At 36.8% G+C, this 24,690-nt stretch overlaps 1 protein-coding gene across 3 annotated transcripts in view; it reads left to right on the forward strand.

The window, feature by feature from the left end:
• Positions 1–578: 578 nt before the first annotated feature.
• The window catches only part of grip2b (glutamate receptor interacting protein 2b), a 95,844-nt gene continuing 71,732 nt past the window's right edge, over positions 579–24,690 (forward strand). For all 3 annotated transcript variants that reach the window (XR_008907727.1, XM_056759071.1, XM_056759072.1), the window contains exon 1: positions 579–791. Coding sequence is in view for 2 of the 3 variants with exons in the window: in XM_056759071.1 (XP_056615049.1) it covers positions 656–791 (136 nt within the window). In the remaining variant the exon portion in view is untranslated. The remainder of the gene's footprint in view (positions 792–24,690) is intronic.

Raw genomic sequence — 24,690 nt, forward strand, 5'->3', positions numbered from 1 at the left:
TCTATTCGATGGACACAAAACCAATGCAAGTGAACGGGGTCCAGTTAACAAATTTTTTAGAAAATCTCTTTTTCTATTGATGAAGCGAATACGACTTTAACTTGCCAAACCAATACAATAAATATGTTTTAATGGTACACGTGAGATAACATGCCAATAAAATGGCTTTTGTGAAATTCACTTGTGTGCCGTCAAGCCGTTACAAATGGCCTCAAAGACCTTCTTTTCTATTTAGACAGGCTTTCAAGCTTAACAAAAACCTTGCTTTGAAGGGACCGACCGACAGCCGTGAGGTCAACCCTTCCTCCCCGTCTCAGTTTAAACAAGGTATTATAAGCTAATTAAAAAAGACCCTCATGATGAAGATGAAAGCTGGGGAGAGAGAGGTGAGCCATAGAGAGAGCATGCCGATCAGAGGGAGGGTGGTAAAAAAAAGATCAACTCGCTCCTTGTTGCGCGGGGAAGCTTCACAGCGCGAGAGGAAAACTGGCATATATTTCTGTTTATTACCCCCCTTTCCTCACATCTCTTGGCTCGCTGCAAAAGAGCGCGTTCTGCAAACACGAGCAGTCGTACACACTCGCGTGCTGAAGGTTCGGCAGCGCGTCTGATGTGACACGGCGTGGTGGAAACGTAGGACATTCGTTCTTGAAGGATGGACAGGGTCACCCGCGTGCTGAACATCGTGAGGCAGATGTCCCCCAGGAAAAGGGAGCGAGGGGCGCACTGGGAGGCGGAGAGTCCGGAGACCTGCGAAGAGAGTCTGTGCTCACTCAGCCTGTGCATCAGCGGTAAGACCACCCCCGGCAAAACTTTCTCTCCGCGCTCCCTCACCTCCTCTCCCTCCACCCCCTCTAATCCCTTTTTCATTACAGCTTTGTGGGTTCGATAATAACTTTGACCCGTGGTGGTCCGTGGCGTACACGGAGGGGGAAAACTTAAGCTTTTCTTTCTTTCTGCCGTGTCAGTTATTATGGGATAGGGGCTGAATTAACGTTGACACTTGTGAATTTATTGCGGAGGATGTGTCTCTTTCCGAATGTTGTTTCTACTTAATTGATTTTCCATTAGCGGTTTTAATATTTGATGGAATGGATGTTTCCGGTGAGGTGCGTTTTTAATTCTCGCCGTTATTTATTATGTCAACAGGGCACTTTTTTTTTTAAACTGTTGGTTTTATTTTCAGTCTTTGACACAGTGAAGTCTTCAAAGATCAGTGATGCTTTACAAATATTAATTGAGGGCTCGGTCAGTTTATGACAGCATTAAGTAATGACTCTTTTAACACAAGTCCCAGCGGTAATTTACTAGCACAATATTATAAGATATAAAGTTTGAAGACACTTAAGTTTCTCACACGTTTAGTTTAGTTTTCTATATGTGCTGGTAGGCAATAGAATGAGATACGACTTTCCAAAATGGTAGTATGTATATTTACACATACTGTATTTGGCATGTGTTTATTGGAAAACTAACTTTCCCAGCATTCTTGTTATAGTTTTAATGTGAATGTAAATCAAACCTCTGAACTGGTGTTGTGAGTTCTCTAGATGAGGGATTGTTTTGCAGTTGTTTTTTTGTTTGAATATGAACGAATTTTAAAGACTGCTGATATTAGATAATGCTCAAACGCAGTCATAAAATTATTGCTGAATGCAATTCACATGGGGCAGTTCCTTAGCTTGCAGGCCGAGCTTGTGGAAAATGGATTACCCTATCTATCATACTTAACTGGAGCTGTACAGCATTGCTCCATCTCATCCAGGCTTCTGAATCAGCTCTTTAAAATACACAATGTCAGGTACCTGAACGTACACAATGTACTGCAACATTCCTTTTAAAACTGCAATCTATAACTTTTTGAGGTAAAAATAAACAGAAATCTTTTAGGAACATACATTGAACAAATGTTCACACAACTGTCCACTAAGCAAAATGCAAAGATTTTTGGAGCAATTTATAATTTGCGCTTCTGGTTTAATCCAATTTGACCCCAACCCACTTAAAGAAAATACTACCGACTTGCGATTTAATATTTCAAACAGAGATGGTGCTATACAGGGAAATGTTTGTGGCTTTAAAGAAATAGTACACCAAAAAATGTTACTGGATAAAGGTTGTATATGACTTTCTTCAGCCGGACTCAATTTGTGTAATTTTGAAAGATTCTTCCCATGTTGGTCATGGCATTGGAGAGCGCCTCATTTTTTTTGAAGCTCCAAACAGCACATATATCTGTCATAAAACTAATCCATATGATACGTTTTCAACAAACTGTGCTGAAAGAGCCAGAACATCTTTCAGAATGATTCAAATCGTGTCTGGTGAACTGTTACTTTAATGCTGCACTTTTGTTATGTAGCGTTCCACATTTGTAGACTCAGCACAGAGAGAAAAATTGCCCAGAAAAGAATAACATCGACTGTCACAATGCATTTAACTTTGAGACATATATCGTCCTGCACTATTTGTGTTACTCTCAAATCATCCTCTGTGTCGAAGAGAGTTGCTATTACTTTCATAAGCAATCAGACAGAAATTTTACTTGGAATGAATAGACGGAGGGACCCAAGACCAAATGTGACCCTGGATCACAAAACCAGTCTTAAGTAGAGCGGGACAAACATACATTGTATGTGTCCAAAAAATCGATTTTCATTTATGCCAAAAATCGTTAGGATATTAAGTAAAGATCATGTTCCATTAAGATGTTTTGTATATTTCCTACCTTAAATTTCCATTTTTTCACTCTTGGATTCCTGAGTTTTAAACGGTTGTATCTCAGCCAGATATTGTCCTATTCTAACAACTCATACATCAATGGAAATCTTATATATTCAGATTATGTAAAAATGAAAAATTAACCCATACGTTTTGTTGTCCAGAGTCACAAATATTATAGAGACTGAAATCTGGGCTTAGCAACCACTCAGAACACCGTACCAGATACCAAGGCAAGAGAAGACTAATGCAGTGTTCACATTACCAAAGACTCTGTCGTTGCATGTTGCTACGTGTAGCAGATTGTGTTGCTAGTGGCCATTTCCAAAACTGGTTTCCGTCACTGCAGGAGCTGAGGGGGGTCACATGACCACTTATCTTCTCTCCTATTGGCTGTCGCTCCCTAAAGCCACTCTACATTTGCATAAAGTTAAATGTTTCTCCTCTTCGTTGCGTCACTGATCACCTACGGTCGCTCATGACGGTTGAATGAAACGTATGGGATCATGAGACCTTTCCGCTGCGCATAGCAACACACATATCATCTGCATGGGCAAGCATCACTCGCATTTTATTTAAAAATATTTCAGTTCTAGTAATCCCAATTGCGCCAGCCTCTTCTCAACTATATCCATGACAGTCAATAAGTCTCAGTCACATCTTAAATATTTCATCCCTCAATCTCTCCAAGAAGATTACATCGCTTTACATCTGATGTATTATTTAAAGCATGGTAGCATGTATTCGCAGATGTATTGGCAAGAGGGCCGTCTCTCTTTAATGAAGCTTCTCACGTTTATACTCGAGAGAGAGGTCACCCTGCATCCGTACAAGAACCGTAATTACCAGCAACACTGTAATTAGGCATCACTGTTGTATTCTTGATGAAACACAATGTCCTGAAATAGCAAAATTACACTCTAGCGACAGGAATCGGTCATCAAACACATTTCAACATAAGTTCAGGTTCCTTTTGATGCTATTATCATGGGATCTCCATGCCACCAAACTTACAGTTACCGTTCGGTTCCTAGCTGTGACACAACACAAGCATGCCAGTCAGAGTCGATTGAATTGAACTGTGTTAAAATAGATCAAAGCGTGGTCTACATATGGTCGCAGACTCACTCGGTTTCTTGTAACTTGGATGGAGTCAGCGTGACATGAAAGAACAGAAAGAATGATAAGCTTAGCAGGGCGCTAAATATACCTCTTCTATCCAGTCTTCAGCACACTTCGGCCCTGGGATCTGTTCTTTTAACCTCACAGAAAAACATCTGCAGGAGCAGGAGAAAGTCCCTAAAGCAGAATCACCAGCCGTGTTTTGTTTCTATGCTGGAATCCTGTCACTTAAGTCTATGAAATTGACTTATAAACGGGGAGCAGGGGCTAGATGTCACTAGTGAGTAATTTTAAAGTAGATTTCTGAATTGGCATATGCATCCTTACTACAAAAATACTTGTTGATATGAGTTTCAAAATGTGACCGAACAATGCTCCAATATATAAGTTTTGGCCATTAATGATAACTGTTAATTCTTAATTGTTGGAAGCCGATAACCAATATATTGGCCGATACACAGTCTCTAAATGTCAAAATACATTTTTCTGAGCCTGAAACTCACTGGCAATACAATACATAACATTAAAAATGATAATTAATCGGCCGATGCCGGTATGGCCGACAATAATGCATATCATGGATCCCTTCTTTTAAGACTCCAGCTTTTGAAGCATTCATTCGTACAAAACGCCCCAGAAATCAATCTCATCAGTGCAATCCGTTACTATTTTACGAGGTGGCTAATATCTGTAAATTTGTACAGTTTTGTTTACATTTTAATACAATCTGCTTTCTAATAATCAAATTTGCATGATTCACATCGTATGATTTCATATGAATAAAACATATTGTAAAATAGTTACAAAGTAGACTTTAATCATTTTAAACATATTTACTGTATATAAACTACCTAATTATAATAATTTATATAAATCTATTTATGTTCACTAACATTTATTACACGGCTCGTTGGAATGGTTGATTCTGATAGGCCAGTCGAGACATTTGCAGGTTTGTTATTCCGATATACTGTAACAACCTCTCAAAACTAATAACACACAGTAACCCAGATGCAGCAAAAGCATTTTCACAGGTTTATTTTACAAATTAAATATACATGTCATGGATTGGACACGGAGAGAACCCAAGCGCAAGCTTCTTGACACTAAATAATTATTTATTTAAATAAAACACAACAAAAACCCACGAGGGGGAAAACAACAATGACAAACGGAATAAATCGTAGACAGGAACAACTTACTCACTGAACTAACTAAAACAAAACTTGACATTACTAACACTGACTAGACTAGACGATACTCTTAAAAACGGGGGGCAGGAACAGGACGTGAAATTAAAACAGACACGGAACAAAATATGAAACAAAATATGAAACAAAACGAACTCGCCTAGAACGGAAAACCAAAGGGCATAAGAAAATCAAGAGGGGAACAGGTGCGGGCTATGAAATCATATACAATCAATAATGAGGACCAGAGAGAGCGCATGTTACTTAAGAACCAACAATAACATGTCTCTCTCCACACAAAACATGAGGCTCTGTCATGATCAGGCCACTAGATCAAGAAAGACATGACATGATGAGGCAGAATCATGACATAAACATGTCTTTAAATAACATATATGACATTACATTTACAAATGATTAAACCAAAGTGCATTCAGTAAAAATTAGCTAATAAAATATTTCAAATTAACATTTCATGTCCAGTTTTTTCACATGTCCCAAGTAGCTGTGTAATGAGCAGGATAATGTACAAGCAGCCGGCTGTTATTGCAAAATAAGCCTCCGCTTAATGTGACTTGTATATTTAAATATTTAAATATACAAATATACAAACATACATTTATATATTTAGGAAATATGAGTAATATACATTTATATGTATATATATTTATACACTATGTAAACTTAATACACATTAACAACACAAACATTTATTTTGCAATTAATTAATTGTGCACTATTCAATAAAATAAATGAATCAATACATATTTTTTCATAATAATACATTAATAAATTAGGATAGATTCGTTGTAAATCAATATAAATATAAGTCAATTATGTAAAAATCTACAATTATATAAAAATGTATACAATGTTAACAGAAGTAGTCTTACAGTACAATTTTATTTCACCACAAACCCGATTTTGTACATTCACTGCAAAGGTTTTGTATCCTTTTGTTCACAATCCCAGCAGTACATTTCTCTTGTTCTTCAGGTCAACAGTCCTGTGAATTCAGGCAGTGAAGAAAACAATATGAGCCCAGAATCTCTCGGGAGGCTGAAGACCGATATGACACCAATCTGCCTTCTGACCTTTGAAGTTTTCTCACATTGAGAACTGTTTAGTCTGTTGCACTCCAGTCTTGTTCCGTTGAAGTTGATGGGCAAAGCTGTGTTTTTTATTTCACAAGTCAGAAAAACTTACAATAGTAATAAACCCAGCAACGGATGCTGAATATTTTATGAATGCAAGATAACGGAGAAAACAACAGCTATCTGCTGCAGATTCCTTCTGTCGCCTGCTGTTTCTCATCCTTTCAGATATGTCATCTTATTTATCTAACGGTGAACGTTCACTTTTTGCTTTAAAAGAAGTATAGAGAAGGAACCAGCAGGTTTCTGATGCATCACAGGATAGGCGAAGGCGTCCGTAAGATTGTGGGACTGAAGCCGAACAAATTTGATTTCATGGCAAATATGAAATGATGAATGCTGGCTGGAATTTGGAACCACAGAAAATAAGTAATCCTCTTTTACATGGCTCTGCACTATATTTGATTTGTGTCACAGGTAAGAAGGGTTTGATCAGATTTAGGGTGAGGTAAGATCTTTCTCCTTGAAATTCATCCCCTTGGAGCACTCTGAAAAGATTTGTGGTCCAGTCAGTCAGAAGTTGGTGTTTTCTAGCTGAAAAGACTAGGGAAAGTTCACCCAAAATTCTTTGATCATTCATTCTCCCTCATGTAATTTCAAGCCTGTATGATTTTATTTATTTTACAGAGCACAAAAGAAGATATTTTTAAGAATTTTCATAAGCAAAGAACATTGACTCTCTATTGTATGGACGCAAAACCACATTTAAAAAAATATCTTCTTTTGTGCGTAAACAGAAGAAAGGTTTTGAATGACATGAGGGTGAATAAATGATGACAGAATCGTTGTTTTGTGAAGCATGGCATGAAGACACATCTTGAGAATTTTGCCAGCTCACTATTCTCTAAGCTCAAAAAACCCAAAATGTGTCCAGGAACGGTGAATAAATATGGCAGCTATGTGTCATCTGGTACCAGCCGTGAACACGGCTTCATTTGCAAGCACTTGACTTAATTCTATCCTGACAGTCATAGCCAGCTTGTGTGAAGTGAAATTAGGTCAGAGCACATCATCTCTTCTCTCCTTCTTTGATTCGCTCATTTCAACAGTTGTTTTGTATATTTGTGGCCTTGAGGTCTGCATTTGATGGGGTGAATGCATCAGCGACTAGATGTAATCTTCATAAGTACGGTAATGAAATGCTTACCGTATTTCATTAAGTTTAGCTTGAATATTTATAGTCTGCAGAATTCTTCACGCCCCTGGCACTTTTGACATTGCTTGGCCATGAAATCTAAACTTTTTTCGGAAGCTGTACAGTGATTTGTCTGAGGCAAAGTTTGGGGACAAGATTGGTGCTGCGGAACAGTGAACTAAAATTGTGTCGACCTTAGAATCAGAGTCATCCTGTTTTAAATTCTCAAACTTTATAGAAGAAGTTTTACTTTGAAATGTTTAAAACACATATTTTTTTCTTAAACTCATATCCTCATATCAGACTCTAGTCTATACTCTAGTCTAATACAGTAAATGGTGTTTTATTTTACATACAGCGGTATGGCAGCTGACATTTTGAAATAATGTGAGAAGCAAACTACAACATTTTTGCTTTTATTGGACAATGTTTGGAAAACTAGTTTCAAACTAGTTGAGGATTTTCAGTTCCAAACATGCATTGCTTGAGCAAATACAAGTGAATTTTTTCATTTAGGTGTTTTTTTATGTTTTTAGACAAAGAAGATAGTTTGCCCAAAAAAAATGGAAATTCTGTCATGATTCACTCACTCTCTAGTTATTCCAAACCGGTTAGATTTCTTTGTTTGGTTAAACACATAGAAAGATATTTGGACGAATGCTTGTAACCAAACAGTTTTCGGACCCCATTGACTCCTATATTAGGAAAAACTACATTGGTTAGTTAAAAGTGCCCCAGAAATGTTTGCTGTAATATTCTTCAAAGTATCTTCTAACAAAAAAACAAAATTTCCTTCTATTGTAGTCAATGGGGTCCTAGAACTGTTTTGTTATAAGAATACTTCCAAATATAATTGTATTGCCGAGTAAATGTTGACAGAATTGTTCTTTTTTGGGTGAACTATCCCTTTAAAGATCACTTATCTCGGAAATTAAGAAGAGTTTGTTTTGTTTAAGTTTTGTGGTTAGGTGCTTAAGTTGTGGTAGGTCACATTTATAACTGCAATTGAATGTCTTGTGAACGAATATTTTGGTCACACTTACTAAATATGAGAATTTTATCAATATCTGAAAGTTCTCCATATAAAAATCAGGTTTGTTTAACAAACATAAATTTGACACCTTTTTCAGTGCCATGCAGTGCTAAAACACTTACATTTTTTTTATATCGCAACCAGAGACATTAGTGTGAGACTGGGGATGACTAATCTTTGGTTCGACCAATGGAAAACTGGGTATGTTTGGGAAACTTGCTTGAAAAAAAAAGAGAAATGTCTTTTGCGGTCTCTTAAGTTAATATTGTTGATGCTCTTGGTCTCAGTCTTTAATTTAGCCATTTCATCTGATATTGTACGTACGTAACTATAGTATAAGGTAAAATGTATTATTTCTTGAAATTTGGATGCGCATTTTGGAATTTCGCTAAAAACAAAATGTCAGTTCTTATTCGTCTTGATTTTCCTCACATTGTACATTAGTGGTTTTCATTTTATCAAAGGAAAACATAAAAAAGCTTGTTATGAGAACTCTTTTTAGTTAACTTCAAAGTTTGTTGGTTTTATCACAGAACAGTTACGTCCCTTCACTCACAGCTCGTTCCCTAAGCGATAACTGCGAGTCGCAGGATGTGCGAGACGACATTGACAGGATTTCTGGATCCTGCCAGTAAAAATAAAATCCCCCTGTCATCTCTTCATGAAGTAGCACAAATATTCAAACACAATCACACAGGATTGCATATAAAGGCGACGCGAGAAATGTCAAAATCAAATGAAGTGGCATGTTGCGTATCTGATTTGCTTAATTACATCTTTTAAGGGTTTGAAATGTTGAAAGGCGTTTTGATGGACTCATCAGTATGCGTTTTGTTCTGGGAGCAACTGCATGACCTTATTCGTCCTATGCACTTCCGATGTAATATAATAGATAAGAGCTTTAAATCTAGAGATAAGCCCCTTTATATCCGACAGTAACATCTCTGAGGGATATTATAGGAGAGTTTGATTAAAGCAGCACTGGAGTGGACCATCTCCAAGTCTTCAGTTATTATATGATGCCTGCGAAATGTACAGATCCAAAAAGATTTATGTCATTGTTATCGTTTTAGCTTTAATATCGGGTGTTTTTAGGGGTGTCTCAATATACAGGTATTAACAACAACTGTGATATTGCTGTCATGATATTAAAAGAATGATGGCGGTATTATCGTGATATATATATATATATATTAAAATGTAATAATGCTAGCGGTCAAATTCATTTCTAAATTTAGTTTATTTTGTGTTTTCTCTATTTTTAATTGAATCACACTAATAATAGTGTGGGGAGGAAGAAGAGTTTTCAACCATTTTGGCTCTTAAAGGGTTATATGACATGGCTAAAATGAATATTACGTTTGTTTTAGATGAAATGCAATGTGTACACACGATTTAAGGTTAAAAAATGCTATATTTCCTGTATCTCCTCTTTGCCTCGCCTCTCTGAAACATGCAGATTTTTGACAAAGCTCATCGCTCTGAAAAGCGAGGTATGCTATGATTTGCCAGTTAACCAGTGCGTAATGATTGGTCGAATACTGCAAGCGTGTGACAGAAATGTAACGCCTCTTACCATATTTGGAACATCAGATTTCAATGCAATTGTACTGACAGGTACGTCCACCTTACTTGCATATACATTTGGGCGGTCTTAGTCAACCCATAGCATGAACTGGCGTAGATTTGTGGGGGTGTGGTTACACAAGGCGTTTCAGGCAGGTGAGAATTCGCTTTTAGATAGAATGCATTTTTTGTTCCGACAATTTTATGTGTCTAATACAAGCATGGGCAACTTATAACACACCAAAGACACATAAAAACACGTGTTTGCGCTATATGACCCCTTTAATGTAGAACTTTAAATGGCTGCAAAATTACAATGTTACATGCAATTATATTCAGTATATGCAGAATCATATCTGTAGAATTGACACGATATCAATAATCGTGGGTTATGATGTCACGGTTATTATCAATGCCGCTACAATTATTGTAAATCGTCAAGAGTCACAGTTTACAGTCGCTCTCTCCTCTTTTCATTCATGGTATTTTGATGGTATTTCATTTGTCAAAAAGAAAGACGGCATAAAAACAATATTAAGGGCAAATTTGCCCGATTGTGTTCTTTGGCCTAACCTAATAGATATCGCGATACAATTGTTATTGCTAAATTATCATGTAGTGAAAATCTAATATTGTGCTAGTTTTCATCGGAAAAAAATGATATCATGATTTACATATTTCATTAAGAAATAATTAATTAATAATAGATTAATTCTAGCTTTGGTGATGTTTGTGCACCACATTAGCTGGGCCATTACAGGACTGGCACAGTGTTGCTTTGTGTTTCAATTCAAGATGAATCCGTTCCAATTTCTCTTTCACTGTTTCCCCACAGTATATTTTGCCCAGTTCCCACTGATGAAAAGGCTCACAGCATGATGTTAACGCCACCATACGCTGCAGGCGCGTTCACTGTGTTTTTGAGATTTGTGTGGGCAGCGCTGAAGTTATTGTTTTGAATTTTGGCTAAGAAGCTCAGTCTTCCTCGCGGTTTCCCTTCGGTGTAACGGCTTGTTTGGTTCTAGTCACCCACGTAGGCCAGCGGTGTACAGTGCTCTTGATAAAGCTCCACTGGCGCATATTTTTTACATTCTCACTAACTTTGTAGTTTTCCCACAGTGATTGTTGACCTCGGCGCATGGTGTATTCATATTTCCACACTCGCCCTAATTTATGACCGTACTCGCTGGTCTAAAACAGCTGTGACGTCTGGCTGTGCAGATGGATATTATTGTGTCAAAAAGTCTGAGAAACCTTCTCTACAATGCATCTGAACACTTGTTTTATGTTTCTTCAACTAGCTGTGTCAACGTTTTGTGATCTCAGAGTTACTTTTATAAGACGTATTGTTCAAAGCTTTTACAGCCGTGTGCCACAAACATCTTCATTCTTACAATGAAAATCAACAACATCGCTGATGTTTTGGGCAAACTTTATGCTCAAATTCTTTGAATTCTATGCCATCTACATTTCAGCCTTTCGACAAAGTGCCAGCAATCAAATTTCCATGTGCTTTTTTGCAATCCCAGAATCCTGCGAGACACTTTAATGCGGTTGCGTGACATGAATAGCCAGAAGGTGGGATCAAAAAACCAATGATTCATCTCAATAAGAGCCATTCGGCTCTTACAAATCTTTCACATTGATGTGTGACATTTCTCACAGCCATTTCGAGTGACAGCAGAGGTTTGAATGGGTATTATGTGACGTCGGAGTGGGGGTGGTTGAGACTGCTTTTTCTGTCTTCTCATCTCTCCCATCCTTTTGTTGGTTTAATCTTCTGGAGTCATCGTATGTAATTGCGAATGACGGTAGTTCAGAACGTATCAATAATTCTCAGATTTCCAGAGGGCTGATGGGTAAGCTGAAGAGAAGCAACAGATTTGCGTTAAATTGCTCTTGCGTGGTGTTGCGTCAGAGCAAGAGGTCTGATCAGAGAGCAGCGCTTGTAGGAGTTAGAAGAAATGGGATCGCAAATGCAGTCTGCGAGTTAAATGAAGAGATAGATGGAGGTTGTGCCACCAAATGAAGTCTGCAGGGTGTCAGTTTTGTCTTGTGATTCAAAAACGTGGTCATGAGCGAACTTTTGCCAGGCACGTACTGATGTGGAATTCACAGCTGATCACCACCCGACAGTCTTTGTAGCTTTACATCCCCAAAGTGTGGATTTGAGAAGGACCTCAAGGGCTGGAGAGAGCATTTAGGGTGGGGATTGGTATATCTAAAACTGCGTGTGCATGAATGAAAGTGAGAGTTGACAAGTTAATATAGAAATGCTGATAACTGTATGTACAGTATAGAGTGTGGTGACTGATGGCCGAAACAATGGTGATATTTGAAATAATTTAATGACAGAGTGATAGAATATTTACATAAAATTGGGAGATCTATTGAGTGGTTCTCAACAGGGGGCCGTGGCCCACAAGGGGGTCCCAGCTGACTTCCAAGAGGGCCTGAAGATGACCAACATTTTAAAATGAAACTAAATGAGCACTGAAATACTAAAACAAGATATTTCTTATTATTTAGCCATTTTAAAATGAATAAATGTCTCAATAAAGGTTTTTGTGAGTGGGAAGTGGACTTTTCAATGTTGTAGAATACAATGTGACTCAAAAAAGGTTAAGAACCCCTGAGCTCATTTTTAATAATGCAACAAAATATATTTAAATCACATTTTAAATTTTAGTTAAAATATTTTTGTACGTAATTGATATCTAAGCTGTACATTTTGGATCAGACTCAGGGTAAATTTACATTTACATTTAGGCATTTGGCAGACACTTTTATCCAAAGCGACTTACATTGCTTTATCCTATACATTTTACATAGGTATTTGCAATCCCCTGGGGTCGAGAATTATATTAAAGTTTTTTTATTATTATTACCTGACAGCTCAAATAATTAATCATTATCATACAGTAAGTTTACCATTGCGAATCGAGATAAGGAGATAGTTAATTTTTTTTCTTTTTTTTTGCCATAATCATCAAGTCAAACTAGCCAAATATGTTTATTTCTTTTATTTAATTGTTTTTTGTTATTTAATAGTTTTAATTATCCACGTAACAGCATATTAAAGCCTCCACAAATGCAAAACTCTTTAGTAATATTTGAAGAGTTAATTGCATAAACAGAAAAGTCAGAGTTTTTATGTCAATTATCATGTTTTTAATTGTGCCTTCAAAGAAATATCAATCAAACTGTTGCTGGATTGTTTAAAAAAAGTAAAAAAGTAAAAAAATACAACACGGTAAAACACAATTAAAACTTGATAGCACGTATAATGCAGTTATCTGTTGTCGCAAATAAACGCTTCATTTTGACTAGTGGTGGGCCGTTAACGGCGTTAACGGCGTAAACGCAGTGAGACTCTTATCGCGCGTTAAAAAAAATGTCGCCGTTAATCTATTCTCAAAGTTGTGTTGGGAGCTGGGTCTATACTACGCAAGCTATGATGACTTTCACCTTGATATTTTAGCGCGGATGTATACCAGCTTAACTGCACTGTACGGGGCGAGAACGAGATTTTTCAACTCGCGTGATTCGCGTCATTCGCGGAAGCAGAAGCCGCCTCATCATCTCATAACCAGGGCTTCATTCGCGCGATTCGTGCAGCAAGTAGGTCTATTGGCTCTTTGCATTAACATATAAATCACTCGCGCTTGACACGCCATTCATGTTTGGTCTGAACACAACATAACGTTACTGTGAAATTACCGCATCAAACGTGACGTGCTAACATGGATGCAGCTATGAAGCCGCCGGGTTTGCTTCAGGGAATATTCATTTTTAAGAAGCTTCCCAATAGAAACATCGACAAGACTAAGGTTGTTTGCACCTTGTGCAATGCGGAATTGGTTTAAAAAAAACACTTTCTCTCAACAGGTGCATTGTGCCAATTTATTTTTTAATTTTTGTATTAATAAAACGTTATAAAGAATAAAGAATAACGAACCACTTTCTACCACTTTAAACGAGTTCAATAAATATATATTTTATTTAATCAAGTTATTATGTCAACCAATCACTCTTTGGCAGTCAAATGACCAAATGGGAAAAAACAAATACTGTTTGTTTATTTGCGTTATACAACGCGAGTATGTCGAGTGATACTTCCTATTCTGATAATAATAAATAATGTTCATAATACTTTTTGTTGAAGGAAGGGGAATTATCAAAATGTCTTACATTGAAAATCAAAATAAGTTTATTTCCTCACCAGCGCATCTCTTATGGGCTACAACATGATTGTTTTTTTATATTTGGGATATTTAAAGAAGTTTTATTGTTTAAAGCTGGACAAGCTTTTTTGTTAAAGGTATTAAATGTCAAAAATTCTAGACTTCATAAGTGAAACTCACTTTTCAAAAAATAGCCTTATTTGTTTTTTTATTTAGTTATTATAAGCGAAATATCAAGTAAAAAATTGTTTAGCCTCTTATCCGATTTATCAAAAAAATATTGAAATAATCGTTAATTTAAGCACTAATTAATTGTTTATGTCTAAACATTTCATTACTTTTTGCTCCTTTGTTTCATTACTTTACAGATTGTTATTTGTCTTTTCAGAATTGTGTATCTGTTTCACTTTAAAGCAGTTGGAAAAGTGTTTCTGTAAAAGGAAACCTTTATGCTTCTGTTATAGATGCAAATTTGATTGTCACCTTCACATCATGTTAAATATAACTAGAATGACTCCAAATGTAATATACAACTAGTCTGCAGATTTTTTATTTGTTTTGTGTTTTCTATATTGGGGGGGGCCAATGGGGGGATCTAATACTGATCTCGCATACCCCTCAGAAAATGTGCAGTTGCACCCTGTTCACAGTGACCGAACTGAAAATAAACTTCTACATTACCTAACTTCCCCCAAGATCAGCCTCAGCCAATCAGAGATCGATATCAGGGTGCCTTCCAGGGCATCACTGACACCCATCTCGGCTCTGCCGTGTCATGATCGAACAGACTTTCTCCATTAGATGTGACAGCCGATAGCCTCAGCAATGTGACAGAGAGTATAGCAGCACAGTGCTGAACCTACTGCTGCGCGCCGACTGCGGCGACATGGCCCAAATGGACATTCTCATTACCAGAATGATGCAGCATCTAGTTTCAAAACTGTTTCAGTACATTAAACTACTGTTTTCTGTTACTTTGTAAAACATGATCCTTTCATACACGTACACAATTGAAAACATGTGGGAAATTGGGTTTGTTAGAAATACAAAGAGGGAAATGGAAAGGAAGGAGTTATGGAGAGAAAGACGGATGCAACAGAAAAGCGTACATGTTTTTTTATTAATGCCGTATTCATTTTGCATTTGGCAACTGTATTAGATGGCACAAAATAGGTTGCTATTCTTGAAACGGCCTAGTTTTTGGTCTGTTTTTTTTCTGGAGTGGGCGGCATGCGTGCATTTCAATCAGAGTTTACAAGTAAATCACACAGCAGGCCCAGAGATCAAAATAAAGCTGTATTTTCTTTGAGAAAACGAAGAGAAAGCCTGGATCTTTCCATTTTAAGGGGAAACGGTTCTGCTGCAGACTGTAGAAACTTGAATGCAGTGGTACCTAATAAAAAAAGTTTAGAAGTATATTCTATTAAACAAGAGTTGTTTCGTAAAATTCATGTGAAGCTTTCTATTGGAATGGAAGGCTGTCAAGTTTAATGAAAAACATCCAGCATGGGAAACCGGGGTATGTAACTCGTTTTTTACCTGGCAAGCACAGCATAATAGTGAACTCGGCATAGTGAATATAAATGTGATGCAATACCTGACGCAGTTCATGATGAAATATATATTTATTTCTCTGTGAAATAACTCTTTTCCAAGTTATTATGTAAGAATTGTAATAATTGGTAGGAGACTAGAGGGAGATACCAAAAAGGCTTCTTCCCAGCAACTAAAATGTTTTCACTAAATTTTTTATATATTATTATTATATAATAATAATTTATTATTATAATATTCAGTATGTTGGATTCAAACCTTGTTTTAAATGAGAATATATATCTTTTTATCCTAAATGTAAGGTCATGAGTTTTAAAAAAGGGCAATTGCTTTTAAATGTGAAAATTTAATGTCACTTAATATTTATTGGTCGGCCAAAAAATATTATTGCATGCACTTTGTTTGATTGTTGATCGTATATGCATACGGGCGAAGACGTACTTCCACAAAATTTCAGCCAGCTAAGCCACTCACGCTTTCATTGTGCTGAAGGAAACGTTCAAATTGCAGCGAACCGGCATTGTTAGACACTAGCTGCGTCGGATGTAACAGAGCTGGCTAAAATTTTGCGGACATAAGTCATCGCTCCGTATGCATACACCCCATTGTGTTTACTACTTTAATCACATTTTCGTTGTGACAGCTTATTTCATACTTATCTCATATTTGTGGTAACATGCAATTAGGACATATTATTACAAAAGCAATTTGTGAGGTTCAATTGAAACTATAGTGCGACTGATTTGTTTAACATGTGGCAATAACCTGCTAAGGGCAGGTCATGTAATGAGAATGGCATTTCTTATATTCCAAGATAAAAGTCCTTATCATCCCCATAGCAATTAAATGGATATGAAACATCTGAGCAGCCTTTTTGGCTCTTTAAAATGTGTTATCTGAGGTTCTGTGTGGGTTCAGTGATGCATTACCTGACACATTGACAACAAAAATACATAATTGTTCATAAGAATATGTCACATTTTCTCTTCTGTGAAATACATCCATGTTTCAAGTAATTATTTTAGGAGTTTACACTGTGCATATTCAATGAAAGTTAATAATAATATGTGTTTTTGTTAAAAAGAAATGAGGGGATGAGGCAAAGATTTTTTTTTATTAAGCTATATGAATATATTTTTATTAGTATATGAGAAGTGAGTGTATTAAAAAGGAAAACATTTTAAAGTCAGTCATGCTTTTAGAGCAAACATGAATTAAAAAATGAGAGATTCAGGAAAGGGTTACTCTGCATATATTTCCCAAAATGTTACCCTGGCCAACAAAACCAGTCTTAAGGGTCAATTTTTTTGAAATTGAGATTTTTAAATCATCTGAAAGTTGATAGGACATAGGACAATATTTTGCTTAGACAACTATTTAAAAATCTGGAATCTGAGGGTGCATAAAATCCAAAGACTGTGAAAATCGCCTTTGCTTTTGTCCAAATGAAGTCCTTAGCGTAGCATATTATTCACAAAAATTTTAATTGACAAAATATCCTCATTGAACGTGATCTTAACTTAATATCCTAATGATTTTTGGCAAAAGAGAAATAGATCATTTTGACGCATACAAGGTATTTTTGTCTATTACTAAAAATGTTCCTGTATGTATGGCTGGCACATTAATGGCAGCTGTATGTAAACACGCAAATCAAGTATGCACACCCTATGTATGTACATGCAACGCACAAACTGACCATTCTCATTTATGTTGAATGTGTTTCTGGCCTGATGGTTTTTAATTGACCGGGGAAACATTATAAACCACGATTTAAACTCCCAGAAGCATGTAAATGGACCAGTGGACATCCGGGATTCTTGATAATGTGGTATTTAGGAATTCTTAGCGTCTGTTGAGGTAATGGATGTGGTCTTTTTTGGCTGGCAACCCTAATGTAGGTCCATTTGAAATGGTCAAGGCTCACGTTAATGGATCGGCCACCGACGTCTCATTCAGCGCTATTCTGTGACCATGCATTTTGATGAACTGAACTGAACCTTTTCTGAGTGAGGTTTGTTTTTAGTCAATGAATTCTCAAAAGAATTGTGGTAGGCCTACTTCAAAGCATTTGGATAAGCATAATGCATATCATTAAGAGTGCACTGAGGATAATTCTGAAAATGTTGAATAATATCAACTGCCATCTTCCCTTTATTTATTGATTCATCCTAACATCCCAACATGCAAACCAAAATTATATTGTAATTCAGCAATAAAAATTTACATCTGATCTTATGAGATGGTATAAAATATTATTTTAAAGCTTTCTTGGTAGTTATTGATTTATGTTATGCATACATATGAATTGCACATGAACTTTGATATTCTACGTTAAAATGCATATTATCTGGAATTGTAAGCTTAACTGTATAATCTGGTCGAATAGTGAGTTTCATTAATATTCAATAATGTTTAAATATAAAACCTATTTATTCATTTTAAGGATATTTAATTATGAAAATAATTGTATGTACATTTTATGGAATACAGTATGTGATCGCAAGAAAAAGCATGGCAGTAAAATTATGGAAATAGAGGGTCAGAACAAGGTTCCCTTGTTTGCCTTGATAAAACACTTAAATAAATCGTTTAAATCAAGGAATTTATACGACATTATTTTTTAGTTCATATTGCACCTGCTTTACTTGTTTATTACATTAAAGTTGTGATGAACTGGGCTTAACTGTCGGAGTCCTTTTCGAGCCCTTTCATGAGAAATCATGTTGGAACTAAAATGGTGGTAACTCATGAATTCTTTGGGATACAGATTTATGTTTGGACTTGTTTGAAAAAAGAAAAGTAGGTGATTATTGCAAAAAAATCACACACACAAAAATAAAATAAAGGTATGTTGTTATCTGGAGACCTCCTGTGATTTATAAATGACCTCCCCACATCAGTATTTCATGTGACGCAATCGCACGGGATGATTTTACTCAAATTGACTGACTTATTTCCCGGATGTGATGGCAAGGCTTTGCGTAAAGTTTGTATAGCCTATAGTTGTATGGTGTTTAATGATATATGACCGTACCTGTCAGCATTTGAGACACGTGATCGCGAGCCGGAAAAAAGATCACCGCAATCGCGGGTGTCAAATTTAACGAGAATTTCCATGATAAATAAACAATTGGGAGACTCCCGGTAACTTATGGATATCACCCAGCACCCGAAATAATACCAAAACACTTCAAAACAGCCTCCATTATTCACAAATGGTGGATAAAACCTTGAAAATTATATATGAGCCCGCCAAATCACAGAGATGACGATTCGCACGGGCTTAAGATCAGAGACAACCACTGCAATTAATAAAAATGACTAGAGGTCCCCAGGTAATACTAATCTCTTGCGAATAGTGTTCAGGGCACATCAAGCGATCTCTAACAAAGCAATAGTGACGCAAAGTACAAAAATGTTTTACTCACAAAAGATTGCTGCGCCATTTCTATCGGATCCAATATTCACGACACAGCAGTGCTTTAATTTTAATCTCTCCACAAATCCAGTGTGGATCTCTGCCTTGTTCACAAAGGAATCCTCTGAGAAATGAAACGAACAAATGCTCCATGTTTTTCCCACATGAGCTAGAAACGACTTTAAAAATAAACTTTAACCCCGCATTCCTATTAGGAAGGTTAGCAGCGACTGTGTTCTTCCACAACCAGGGGTGGCACAATATTTAGCTATCTTTAACGGCATGTTTGTTTATTGTTTGCTGGCTCTATCTTGTTCCGCGCCATTGGTTCTGTCATGCGCGACCCAGTGGGTGGGGCTAGAGAAGTCGTCATTGATATTTTTCTGTGGAGGCGTTGTTCCACCCTATCAATGTCATCATAGATCTGTGCATTCCAGAACCTGGCATTCACTGGGCCTGGTGTCAATGACAGATGTAATCTAAGTTACAAGGGCGTTTTCAGTTCTGACACTAACATGATGTTCGCATGAATACCATTCATATATTTATATGATATTTCAAAAGCTTGGTTTCAAATTCTGATTTTAATTCATGCCTCCTTAAAAATTGCCGTTCACAAAGTATGTCCGGTGTGTAATCTATGAAAAATCCCTCATATGCATCATCATGCTGCAGAATTTAATTGGGCCAAGTACAGAGCCCAGGGAACTGCCCGCAATCATGATTAAAAGTCCATCCATTTTAAATAATATTTTTTTAAATGTAATATGCTGGCAGAAATACTTTCATGTTTACGAAAAAGATTCTCTAGCTGTTTTGCTTCACAACAGTTGTCCTTTTTATCCACCTAATGTACACAAAGCACTATGTAACAAGTAGACTTTTGTATTGTACATGCAAAGTGATATTTCTTTCTGTCCTATACATCTGCGTTGTACTTCTTTACTTATTAGGTGACTTGTGAAGTTGATGAATTGTGTGGAGTATTGCGATCATCCCCTAACAAGGACTTTATTACTGAGCACGATCAACTTCTAGCCGCCGTGATTAATTACACCGTCCTGCGAGCGGATTTTCCGATATGGGAAAAGAGAGGAGAGTAATTTTATTCCAATTCCCAAAAGATTTTCCTGCAATGTGTGTGCATGCTAGAGAAGGAAACAGACAGAGGCAGAAAATGAATGATCAAGAGTGCAAAAAAGACCAAGGGCAAGTGTCAGAACGAGTCGCGGAAAGAAGAACAAAAGGACCAAAAAGGAGGAGACATGTCGGAGAAGATGCAACTTTATAAATATTGATCACAATTCTTGTACCGATCCAAAGACATGACAAGCAGATGCTGAGGTGTTCTTTAGCTAGGCTCGTTTGTTCCCCGGCTTTTTCTTTCTCTCTCTCACTCGCTCTGTCATTCTGACAGAAGCCGCCTCTCCTCTGAGCGGCACAACTTTCCTCAGCCAGGTTGGGGATGTAACACGTTAGAGAGGTTGAGAATGAACAATTGCCATTCCTTTCGTCTCCCTGCCTTTGTGAAGCGGCGGATTGCTCCTGAGAGTGCCATGTGACTACTTCTACAACGCTTTGGAGCTATTTTCCCCCTCTCCCTCTTTTTTTTCCCTTCGCCGAAGAGGAAAGAGGCGGCTAGAGGAGGATATGTTTTCCGTTTCGCTCAAGTGCCGGCTGGGGGTCATCAGACGGAGAATCAAGGGTAATGTGCAATGCATCACTTTAACATTGTATTTTGGGAGGGGGGTCTGAATCTTTCAACATGTGGAGAGAGGGCACTAGTTTAAGGATTAGCGTGCTGTGTGTAAGATCTTGTTTACTGATTTGTTGATCTTGGTTTGGGGACGGAAACTGATGTAAAAAAAAGATCCGGCTGGTGTGGGGAGTTTATGTTTTATAGAAATAAATAAATCGGGGAAGCCAATCAAGAAGCACTGTTAACTTTCAGTGTTCTTTTGAAAGCCGGGGATAGTTCATAGTTCAGGCACGAAAGTGCTTCTTGTGTGACTGCTGTTGTGAAACAAATCTTCTAGTCCATTTCTTATTTTTTAACGGATTGGTTATTTTGTATTCATTATGTTTTATTTCTGTGAAGAATTTATGTTCTCAACGCCAAGAGGGCTTTTTCATTTACATTCAACAGGGAGTGATATTTCAATTGAAAGGCCTTCACACTTGTTTGTAAATTGGGTCATTTATTCACCCTTGTGTCATTACAAACCTTTATGTGTGTGAACACAAAAGAAGATATTTTGAAGAAAGTTGACAACCAAATTGAGCCCGATTGACTAACATTGTATGGACACAAAACCACTGAGACATTTCTTAAAATATCTTCTTTTGTGTTTTACAGATAGAGTCATTTACAGGTTTTGAATGACATGAGGGTGAATAAATAACAACATTTATTTAAGGTGAACAATTCCTTTAATTTGAGCAGCATTCTGCATTCCATTCAAAACACTATTTGTTGGTAGCTGTCTAGTACTCCAAAACGAATAAACCGCTCTGCGTTCTGGTCGTACATTTAACAGGCTCTGGTAGATATTAAGCACATAACTTTGACACTTCTGAGCCAACAGTTTGGAAGAGCTAGTTTTTATGCGTACGGGATCTATTGCCTTGAGCGAGTTTGCAAGAAATCAATAAAGCCGTGTAAAGCCAAGCCTACGAAAGTTCAAGACTTTAGATGTTACATCAACCGTACATGCCATGGTTTGAGGAGAAGTAGATTAGTATTTGTGTGCTGCTTCTTGGCTGAAGTTCAAGATATTATGTTCATGTACAGTAGGAGGTGGGCGCAGGAGGTTTCTCTGGGGTTCCTGTTTTTCCCTGCGCCTTAAGCTTCCCAATTTTATCCATTCGTGATTTGCATAATCTGAATGCATTTAGAGATCTCTTTTTTCGATGTGAATATATCACATCCAGAATGCATCTAGCCAAAACAATAGCCTTCACCACACATAACCATCCAACCACATAGAGGCCAATTGATTTGGACAGTTTGGAAATACGCTCTATTGTGAGTGATGTCATCATGTTATTAACATTGTGACAGTAACAAATGTAGGGAAAGTCTTTACAATGAGCCAATATCTACCTGTCTGCAGTGTCCAGGTGGAGGAATGATTGATGGAGGAAATTTCACGGATTGGTAATCACGAAGGCTTGGGGTCTGGTCCTCACGAGACTGGCAATAGCAGAACCCATATTCCTTATTTTATTCCTTTTTTCTTTTATATATTTGTTTTTAAGCTTATTTGAAGACAAACCATTGGATGTATTAATTATACAGTAGAATATTACACATTTTACGTGGCTAGATATGCTAGCTTTCTGAAGACTTCATCCAGACAAAATGAAGTTTAATCTGAAAGGATTGATTAAATGTGACAGTTTTATTGGATTTATGTATGGAGAGGTGAACTCTGGACAAGCTTGAGAAGAATGCTTAACTATGCTGGCTCTGCTAGAAAATTTGCTGAAAATCAACTTCTTGCTCAATTGAACTATGGAGCCAAGATACTAACCAAAAGCAGCAGGCTGTTCCTTCGCAGTTACTTCTTATTTGCTTTACTTTGTGATAAACTGTTCACATTGTTTCAGATAGTTGTAGGATTAAGGGCTGGGTTTAAGACTAGTCCTAGACACAATATATATATATTTTTTATGAGGCATGTTTGTCAAAACTACATTTTTAGAGTCCTGATTTAGCCTCATCACTAAACCCCAATTTTTTGGGGGGGATCTATGTTGAATGATGTTTTTTGGCTCACTGGAATTTTATGCTTGTTACAATTTATTTGGTTTATACTCAAACCAAACAAAAAAGAAAATACAAAAAACGAAAAATGTATTCAATTCAAGAAAGTTTTTTTCCTTCTCTAATAAATGCATCTAACTTAACTAATATATGGATAGTTGACAAATACACCATACATGTGTCCGATGGTGTGACATAGCAAAACATTAGTAAACAATCTTTAAATATTATATTATTTTACATGATTAATATTTATAATATAAGATAGCATAAGAGAGATTGATTTTCATTGTTAGTTTTTTATCAAAATTTTTGCTGTCACACCATAGGACACATGTACGCCTTTTTTTGTCAACTACTTATTTATTTACTAACAAGGGATTGAATGACATTGATTTTACATAATTATATTTGAAGTGCACCTAATTATTATTCATGAACTGATTATGTTTAATCTGATGATTGAAGGTTTCTATCCACTTAAAGGGACAATATGCAATTTTTGGCAAATTTTTGAGAGGTCGCAAAAAAAATAACAAAAGCAAAGCTTAAAGACGCTGAAGGAGCACTGAATGATGGGAGTTGTCAAACGTGTCGTCTTCACCTGCAAATCAGTTTTACTGAGTTGACAAATCACGTTCATGGCCGGAAGAAAGTGTTATAGCCGCTATGTTTTAACGTAAGCTGCTTGATAGAACGCTACAACTACTTTTTTGTCTTTTTATGTCACTAAATGTTTTACCATCAAACAGAAAGCAAAAAACGGAGGATAACTTAGACATGACACCATTACCAGGCATCCTTTTTCACGCAATGAGGGACGTTACACTTGTTGAAATTGTGAATCTCCCTGCATTCAAACATGGTTAGAAACTTTTGGGATAACGTAAATACATAAGTGAACAAAATATGTAACACTGCTAGTTGTTTTTGTATACTTTAATGGAAAAATTCGACATATTGTGACTTTAAGATCATTCCTATACTGTACTTCCACCAAATTTTTGCCTTCATATTATATTTGCTATAAGTAAAGTATGATGGTGCTCTCTAAGACATCCAGAATAAAAAGCATGATTGTCATCTGCATCTCAAGGATCCGACCTCTCTGTCCCAACAATACGAGTATGGAGGAGGAAATTACTTTTAAAGATGGAAATTGTAAGATTTGCTTGGCTACGTTCTTAACCTTGGAATCCTGTAAAGCAGCTGTTTGAAGAGGTAATGAGAGAAAGATTAAAGCAAGGAGATGAAAGGTTTAGGTGACAATGTGTGGAGACGTTCATTTCCACGCGACCCGCAAGAGGCGGCGCTCTGTACATCCATTCACAGGTATTTACCAACAAAAAAATATAAACAAATGTACAAAGCACCGGCTAATGAGTGTGAACAAAAGCTCTTCCTTTTGATCTGTGTCACAAGTCGACGGTGTAGAGAAAATTGCCAGATAGAGGTGATTTAATGCTCTCTCACACATACATATTTGACAACCTGCGAATGCTTTAGGGGCCTGGCTCCGCTCACTTTCTCACAACACCAGCTCTTTTAGGTTTTCATACTGAGGGAATATAGAAACAGTTGCATTGTTTGAAGATGTTATTGTTTTTATTCATCACAGAGTAATGCGTTGGCTTTTTAAATCGACTCGTTGAAAGTTCCTTAGAAAGTTGGAAAGCAAGTTCCTGGACTCTCTTGTTGTTTTGTCAAAAGTGTAACAGAAAGCTTTCCATGCAGAATTAATTGCTTGAAGTCCCAAAGAGTCACTATTGAAATGATCTCTTAGATTTTGTTGTTCTGCGTCTATCTGAATACGCTTCAGTAGATTGAATCGTGACCCAGACCTT

This window comes from Triplophysa dalaica, chromosome 10, assembly GCF_015846415.1.
Source record: "Triplophysa dalaica isolate WHDGS20190420 chromosome 10, ASM1584641v1, whole genome shotgun sequence".
NCBI lineage: Eukaryota > Metazoa > Chordata > Actinopteri > Cypriniformes > Nemacheilidae > Triplophysa > Triplophysa dalaica.